This window comes from Calidris pugnax, unplaced genomic scaffold (genome assembly GCF_001431845.1).
Source record: "Calidris pugnax isolate Ruff unplaced genomic scaffold, ASM143184v1 scaffold107, whole genome shotgun sequence".
Lineage (NCBI taxonomy): Eukaryota > Metazoa > Chordata > Aves > Charadriiformes > Scolopacidae > Calidris > Calidris pugnax.
Genome location: NW_015090901.1, coordinates 1571729 through 1580387, shown reverse-complemented (window position 1 = coordinate 1580387; position 8659 = coordinate 1571729). Strand labels below are relative to the sequence as shown.

The 8659-nt window shown below is 44.1% G+C and overlaps 1 protein-coding gene across 1 annotated transcript in view; it reads left to right on the top strand.

Moving 5' to 3' along the window:
• The window catches only part of CD59 (CD59 molecule, complement regulatory protein), a 7472-nt gene extending 352 nt beyond the window's left edge, over nt 1–7120 (top strand). The window contains exons 2-4 of the mRNA XM_014948902.1: nt 2532–2604; nt 3387–3488; nt 5540–7120. Coding sequence (XP_014804388.1) covers nt 2541–2604; nt 3387–3488; nt 5540–5733 — 360 coding nt within the window. The 5' untranslated portion in view covers nt 2532–2540 and the 3' untranslated portion in view covers nt 5734–7120. The remainder of the gene's footprint in view (nt 1–2531; nt 2605–3386; nt 3489–5539) is intronic.
• The last annotated feature ends 1539 nt before the right edge of the window (nt 7121–8659 follow it).

The window sequence follows — 8659 nt, the reverse complement described above, 5'->3', positions numbered from 1 at the left end:
CCCCAACCCCATCCCGGAGCCACCGCCGCATCCCCACCACCCGGGGGGGCGTCTCGGCTACGGGTAAAAAAGGTGGGGGCACCCTAAAGCGGCTGGTAAAATATCCCGGTCCCCGCAGGATCGGGGCTCCCGGGCCCAATTACCCTTTTCCTGCCTCTTTTCCACTCGGAGGATGTGATGGAGGTAGCAGCCTCCTCTTGTCCGTGGGCTCTCCCAGGTGGGACTGCGGAGAAATTCTCCTCTTTCACAACCAAGGCAAAAAAAAAGCTCTCCTTACTATTTTTTTTAATTTTTTTTTATCTTTTTTTTTTTGGTTACTGAGGTTGCTCAGATGCTTTGGTTAAAACAGCGATTTAGAAAATTCAGTTCAGCAGCTGTTCTTTGCTTTCTTTTTTCCAAACCACGTTGTGAATTGCTGGCTGTAACTTAATGGGAGTTTTTTTTTTTTTTAAAAAGCTAAAATTTTCCTGTCGTCTCACCTCTTCGTCATTCAGGAGTGCAGGGAAAAAAATAATAAAATGACTCATTTACACAAAAATAGATTTGTTGAATGACTGTTGTCAAAGCTACAATGATATTTATTAACCTGCCTTATATTTATTCTGGTCATGACTTGATTTTACTAAAAGGCCAAACTGTTTTGCTCTGCCAACAACCTTGTGGGAGGGAGGGAGGGCTCCTGGAAGATGGAGAGGTTGCCAGGGAGGTTCTTCTTGCTGTCCGGAATGGTTTTTTGCTTTAACCACCAGATTAACGGCGCTCCTACAGCTTCACGTCACCGTGGGGTGAGCCTCTGGTCTTGAAAGGCTTCTCACAAAGTTGTTTACTTCAGAAATTCGTCTTGTTCTGCACATTATGAGCCTGTTTTTACTTCGTTTTCCTGCTCAACAGTCGTTCATACAGTCAGGAAAAAAAATAGTGGGGCTTTGTGTTGATTTTTTTTTTTTTTTTTTTTCCCAGTAGAAAAATTAACCAGACTTAAGTTTGAGAAGGATTTCAGTATTGGTTTAGCATGAAAAGGGCTTTTCAAATCCACAGTCAGTCTTCTGGGAGGAAAAAAAATTCTTCCCAGTGTGATTATGGTCTGCCATACTCTTGGCTGCACATAGGAATAGCTTCAAGTAGTGTTAACAGGCTCAAGAGCAGTGATGTGAATCACAGAATGACATGGGGTTGGAAGGGACCTCTGGAGATCATCTCCTCCAACCCCCTGCCAGAGCAGGGCCACCCAGAGCAGGTCCCACAGGAACGTGTCCAGGGGAATTGGGATGTCTCTAGAGAAGAAGACTCTACCACTCCTCTGGGCAGCCTGTTCAGGGCTCTGCCACCCTCACAGGAAGGAAGTTCCTTATATTCAAGTTTGTGCCCATTTCCTCTTGTCCTGTCCCTGGGCACCACTGAAAAAAGCCTGGCCCCATCCTCCTGACACCCACCCTTTCAGTATTTATAGGTGTTGATCAGATCCCCCCTCAGCCTTCTCTTCTCCAGACTAAAAAGACCCAAGTCCCTCAGCCTCTCCTCATAAGAGAGATGCTCCAGGCCCCTCATCATCTTTGTAGCCTCTGCTGTCCCCTCTCCAGCAGTTCCCTGTCCTTCTTTAACTGGGGAGCCCAGAACTGGTCCCAGTGCTCCAGCTGGGGCCTCCCCAGGGCAGAGTAGTTTCCCTGTTTCCCTGCAGCCTTATCGTAAGTAAAACTTGTTATCTGGATGCCTTTAATTCTTTGGAATTTACAATTCCACTTGGGCTTTGAAGACAAACATGCAGTCGTGCCCCCTTAGCACAATCTGGGCCCTCTTTGCTTGGTACCTCGTCTGAATAGCCCACTCCCTGCAATAGCAGAGATTTTTTTTTAGTAGTAGATATTATTGTTTGTAGTTCAGGTCGTGGGCAGAAATTGATCTCATAACTCCTGCTTTGGAGCTGCCTACGTTAAAAAAAATAATCCTGAGCTTCCCATCTCAGTGCTACCCCTGGGTTGCAGTAATCCTGGAGGACTCGAGCCATCACTGCAGTTACTTGGGCGTTATTGCATGTGTTGGTCCCTCAATGAGAGGGAGAAATTTGGGGAGAGGAGAGGGAAAAGCCCCCTTTAGTGCAGGCAAAATCTCTTGCAACCCCATGAGAGAGAAGAAAGGAGCACGGCCTGGCTCCAGGGTTATTGCTGTAGAAGAAAAAGCATCCCAGACCTAAATGGCCTCTCTTTTTGTCAGGTGCATTTGTAGCTGTGGGAAATAGAGAGACCTGTTGAATGGTGTAATCAGAGGGGAGAAAAGAGACCTATCTGCAGCCTGTCAGGGCTCAAATCTCAGTTCTCAGAATAAAAACCCCTGTTCTCAGAATAAAAATTCTCTCTCAGAAAGTGCTGTTAGTCTTCTCTCTTCTCTTTCACTGTTTTTTGTGGCCAAGGCTTTTGGTTCCCTACTGAATCTAGTCTTGAAGCCTCGATTCTTCACCATAGATGTTGCTGGTTTCATGTAGCTTTTAAATTGAATAGACATATAATATATATCTGTTTATGCCTCCCAATTAGGAAAGAAGCATGATCAAGATGAACTGCATCCTGTTATCCGCCTGCCTGGTTCTGGTTGCTTTTTGTAGTTCTGGTGAGTATAAAAGAGCTGCTTTCCCGATGGAATGTTATGACAGGGGCTGAGGAAATCGGGGGGGAAAAAAAAAGGTCAGAAAAGGAAAAATAACAAGAAAGGCCTGGATTATTTAATGCCACTTTGGGAGATGACAGTGACCATCAGCTTGGTTCCTGTTGGTGATTGTCTTTGGGCAGAAGGAATCGGGTGGGGAATATGATGCTGCTGGATGTCTGGATCTGGCAACTGACTCTCCTGGTTTGCTGCTGGAAGGTCGGGTTCCTCTCGTGTAAATTGGGAACCAGGCGTGTAGCACGAGAGAGAAATGAGATGAAGTTAAAAAAGGGACAGAATAAGCTTCTGCTGAAAGTGTCCCTCGTTGCCCTCTCGTCTAAATTGGGAACCAGGAGTGTAGCATGAGAGAGAAAGGAGATGAAGTACAAAAAGGGACAGAATAAGCTTCTGCTCAAAGTGTCCCTCGTTGTCTGTCCTTTTGGAAAGAGGCAGTCTTTCAGGGGAGATGAAAGCAGCAAAACGTGTCATGCGTTATTCCGCAGGGGCATGAAGGTAAAGGTTTTAAAAAATGACAGAAGTAAGTGCTTCAAAAATCTTTCTTTCAAAATTACCAGTCTCTATTTTTGCCCCGACAAATGCTTGTAAATCTTAGCTTGAGTCTAATGACCAGGCGTGTGGTTTGTGGCAGTGAGATGCAGGTGGTGAGTCGTCTTTTTCTCCATTTCCATGCTGCTTCTGTTTCAGTACTTTGTTATATGGTAAAGATAAAATTCCTTTCTTCTTAGGTTATGCCCTGAGGTGTTACCACTGCGACAACAGCCCTACCTTGTGCAAGAGCAACAGCACTTGCTTACCGAATGAAGATACTTGCTTGCAGTTGAAATTTGGTATGTGTGCTGTCCCGCAGACCGAAAATAAACAGGGTTATATCAGTTTTCACGGCCCCTACGCTTCTAATCTGGCCTTAGCACACATTTCTTAGCCTCACCCAGAAGGTTGCAGATACTTTTGAAGGTCATGCTTATAGTAAAGTGATATATTTTGAATTCCAAGCAGCTGATCAAGATAATGATGATTTAGATTGCTGATTTATACTTGTACAAGCTTATGCACAGGGATCTGTGTATCCAGATTTAAAAAAAAAAAAACCAAAAAACAAAGCAACAACAAAACCCCACCATCCAAGGGAGCTGGAAAAAATAGGAGGCAGCAATGACTTTAAAATACAAAGCCTTTGCCCCGGGTTTGTTACACTTTAAAAACAGATAAAGCATGTGTAGCACACAAAATAAACCTGCAGGTGAGGACTTGATAGTTTTATGAATTGACACTATTAAAACAGACTTTTCTTGGGGCTGAAGTCACCTGCATCTCAGGAATATGGTCAAGGATATTCAAGGCACTGTCTAGTTGTTCTGTTACTATTCCAGTTGTTAATTAACATTTCAGTAATTCTTTACTATGAGAGAGGAGTTTCACTGGAAAAATAGAAATACCAGGTCAACTGGAATAATCTCCTGCTTTCCCAGCTGGTTCCCTCACCCTAGAAAGGCTTTTGGGCTGGGTTTGGACAGCGGGAACCAGGATGGGATGGGGCTGCTCTGTTCCCCAGAATGGTCCATGCTAAAGCTCATGACTTGGCGTGGAGGAAGGAAAGCTTCTAATGCTGCTGGACCAGGATGATTGCATCCTAAGGAATTTTCCTTTTGCTATTTCCCTTGAGCCTAAACTTTCATGAGCACAAACTGTAGGCTTTCTAGCATGCAGCCTATGGTGGCTGTCCCTTGTCAGAGTCGGGAATTCAGTGTTTGAGGTGTCAAGCTCAGGAAGATGGAAGCCAAGGTGTTTGATCTCTGGTGTCCAGGGGAATTAGCCCCTGGGGAGGCCCCATCTGGAGCACTGTGTCCAGTTCTGGGCTCTTCAGTTCCAGAAGGACAGGCAACTGGTGGAGTGGGGACAGCAGAGGGCTACAAAGATGATGAGGGGCCTGGAGCATCCCTCTTACGAGGGAAGGCTGAGGGACTTGGGTCTTTTTAGTCTGGAGATGAGAAGGCTGAGGGGGGATCTGATCAACACCTATAGATACTTAACGGGTGGGTGTCAGGAGGATGGGGCCAGGCTTTTCAGTGGTGCCCAGGGACAGGACAAGAGGCAACGGGCACAAACTTGAATATAAGAAGCTCCACCTAAACATGAGGAGGAACTTCTTTCCTGTGAGGGTGGCAAAGCCCTGGCAGAGGCTGCTCAGAGAGGTGGTGGAGTCTCCTTCTCTGGAGACATTCAAAACCTGCCTGGACACGTTTCCTGTGCAACCTGCTCTGGGTGGACGTGCTCTGGCAGGGGGTTGGACTAGATGATCTCCAGGGGTCCCTTCCAACCCCATGTGGTTCTGTAAGCAAGAAAAGGGGAGGACTAGTCTTCTCTTCAAGCTCTGTCTTCTCCATACTGCTTCTGGAAATGGGGCTGGTCAAGTCTGATGGGTCTGGTTCTCAACACAAAGACTTCCTTGAGTTACTGGACTTGCTCTGGGCATTGTTGAAGGAGAATGGTCATGCGGTAGGACAATGCAAGAGCAGTGCAAGTTGAGCAAGATGATGACACACTGTCCTTCTCTGTCACGAGAATGGGTGTCATCAAGCTCTACCCTGCATCTCCCAGTGAGTCATTTGGACTGAACTGGAAGCACTGGTTAGCTTGAGCTAGAAATCTTTCTTAACCTATGTCCAAGACCTACAGGAGAGTGTTGTGGAGGCAGGACCATGGCTTGCTCTCAATATTCACACTCTGAAATTCTTAGTGAAGGCAAATTTGGAAACGTCTAACCACTTGAAGCTAAAAAAGCAAGTACGCGGGAGTCTAGGCAGTGATTCTCTCTTCGTACCAAAAATGGTATTACTTTCAATAGTGTCTTAATCCATTTAATTTTCTTTTTTTGTAGGTAAATTGAGAACTTCTGCCTGCTGGAAGGCATCCCAGTGCAGCGTGAATGATATTGCTGAATACTTCCAGTTGGATAATTTTGAATTCTTTTGCTGCCAACACGACCTGTGCAATGGGGGTGCAATTACTGGGGTTAACAAAGCAGCCCTCACTCTTGCCTCTGCGGTGACCATGTTATGGATGCTTCTGTAACAATCCTCATTTGTATGCCCTACTGTCGAGCTGAAATTAATACAAAATCATTAACTCTTTTCTGAATTGTACTTCTCGCATTTTCAGTTTCTAACTGTGGGCTGAAACATTCCCTTTTAGTTTTAAATTCTGTTTGCTAAGGTTCTATCTGTTAAATCACTGTCTCCAGTCATGGGAAGGAGATGTATATTGTTGCCAGTTATGGGGAATTCAGGCATTTTGATCTGCCATGCTCATGGGGAAAAGAATTTAAGAAGTAGTGTTATTTTGTGGAGAACCTGGGCAAACTTCAGTGGGTGATGTGGAAGGGAAGGAATACTCCAGGTTTTATGCTGGAAAACTATCATTTCTTACCATCCCATAAATGGTGATTGGTTTTGGTTGGGATATCTGTGGGGTTTTTTTGGTGAGTTTGGAAATATTGGTTTGATGAGTATGGAAATACTTAGTTTCAAGTGTTGTAGAGTCTTTGTTCCCATCTCTGTAATTATTTTTTTTTTCTTTTTACAAGCCAATGATATAACCTTGTAAGTACTGTTATTTCGAGAGAAAACATCTACATTTCTTAAACTAAAACAATGCTATATAAGTGAGGAACACTTTTGCCTCTTTTTATATTTCTGTGAGCACACAGACAACACATGCTAGCTTCTTTTGCAAGCTTTTTTTTTTCTCCCTTATGCTTTGTCCATGCCTAGGATTTTAACTAAGCATGTGCTTTGCACTGAGTATTTATTGTTATACTGGAAATAGTTTATAAAACGCTAAGGAATTGAAATGGCACGTCTAGATTGTTTTCCCACAGTTAGCTTCTTGGTTTTTTTGTTGGGAAACAGTGCCGTGTAAACTTAACCCTTCGAGCTTCTACCTAAGAGTATTAAACAAAACCTTGCAGAAGTTTATATTTTTACTTTTACGCGACTCTATAAACGCCGATACAAAATATATGTGTATTATATAGCATGTATAAAACCCGCTTGGTTTGTATGCGTGAGAGGTCTGGAGCTGAAATATTCTGTTCGTTGCTCTGCCTCAGCGGTGGAGATGGACCTTTGAGACTTCTCCAGTACTTGGGCACCCTCGCAGTCAGGTACAATGTCAGATTCTCCTTTTTTCTCTCCTGGAGCACTTGGCACGTCCCTGCAAGAGTCGTGGCCCGTTGCCAATGGCATATTCTCTTTCTGAGCTTGTGCTCTGCGGGGTGCCAGTGACACCAGTCACATCACCCAGTCATAACCAAGGGTGTCACGCCAAATCCGTGATGTGTTCTGCCGATGTATCTTTTGGTTAAGCTTAGCTGAGCTGTGAAACCATCCTGGGATCGCTCTGATCACTCGAAATAGGGAAGTCGTGCTGTCTTTGATTAATAAAAAAAGTCAAAAAGGAACATGTGGTGAGTGTGGTTAATTATTGACATGTCATTTACAGCTGGATATAACTCCTTGTTTCTGTGTGAGATGCATTTGCGCTTCCCATCCACTCTCAGAAAGTACAAGGAGAATTCTCTCCTTCTCTGGAGATGGGTGCCATGTGTAGTCCATTAGTGTTGGCAGAGTGATGAATTGCTTTAGGGAGCTGTTGGACAGGACAAGGGGCAATGGTTTTACACTGAAAGAGGGTAGATTCAGACTGGATGTAAGGAAGACATTTTTTACACTGAGGGTGGTGAGACCCAAGCCCAGGTTGCCCAGAGAGGTGGTAGATGCCTCATCCCTGGAAACATCCAAGGCCAGGTTGGAAGGTGCTCTGAGCAACCTGGTCTAGTTGAAGATGTCCCTGCTCATTGCAGGGGGTTGGAGTAGAGGACCTTTAAAGGTCCCTTCCAACCCAAACCATTCTGTGCTTGGAAATCAGGAGAGTTAGTGATCTTTCTCTAGGTGAGCTGGCAACGATGTGGCACTGGGGGGGGAAGCAGTAGAAGATGTGGTCCCTCAATCTGTTCTACTTGAGAATTATCTCATTGAAGATATGAATATGTCATGATTTGGAGGGAAAAAAAAAAAAAAAGGGTTGTCCCTGTGGGACTGCTTTATCACCTGAAGCATGACATGGAATGTGTTTACTGTGATGGCTCTCAAGCGTTCCTCTGCACTTTTCCACTAGCACATTTTATTCTCCTGCATACTGATTTGATTTCTTTGTGGGAGTATTGGTTGTTTCTTCTCTCCTCCTCTCCCCTTAGCCCTTAGCTTTAGTTAACTTCTAATCCCTGTTTCGGGAGGGAGAGCAGTTACGTATGATACTCCCCAAGTTGTGAATGATCTCACCAGAAAGTTTGCTTGAGGTGTGTGGCCGAGTTGAATAGAAAGCAGTTTAGTTCATGTTTGTGAAGTCAGACAGCTGGAAAATAATACTTTTTTTTCCCCCTCTCTCACAGGCTAATTACACTTTTAGCCTTTTGATGTCTGTTCCCAATCTAACAGGTACTGGAAATAGTGATTTGACGTTGTGCTAGAAAGAAGAAAACAGTCATTGATTTCCCACTCTCTTATCCTTCCCTCTTTTTATTTCCCATCTGATGATCAAAAGCAGACCCTTAAAAGACAGTAATTTCTGCACAGTGACTTTTTTCCACTCACACAGCACCATTTCTCGAGCTCTTGCTCATTTTAGGTGAAAAAGTGGTCTTAAAGCACTGACTCAATACACAGTTTGGGAAGGTTTTTAGCAGAGGAGGTATCTTGTGTTACACAAGCCAATAGATTCCTTATGCTTAAAACCACCTTGGCTGCAACATTTTTGCTCTACTATGTTGTCAATGTCTCTCTTTTGATGGTTGACACTTCTAAACCTGTTTGATTGCCGTATGCTCTCCATATATAAAATATTCTTTTGTTGTTTTAATATGCGCAAAAAGCAGCTCTGTGTTTTGTCTGCCTGAAAATAGTTTGAACAATAATTTTTAATATTTGTTTTTTTGATAGCC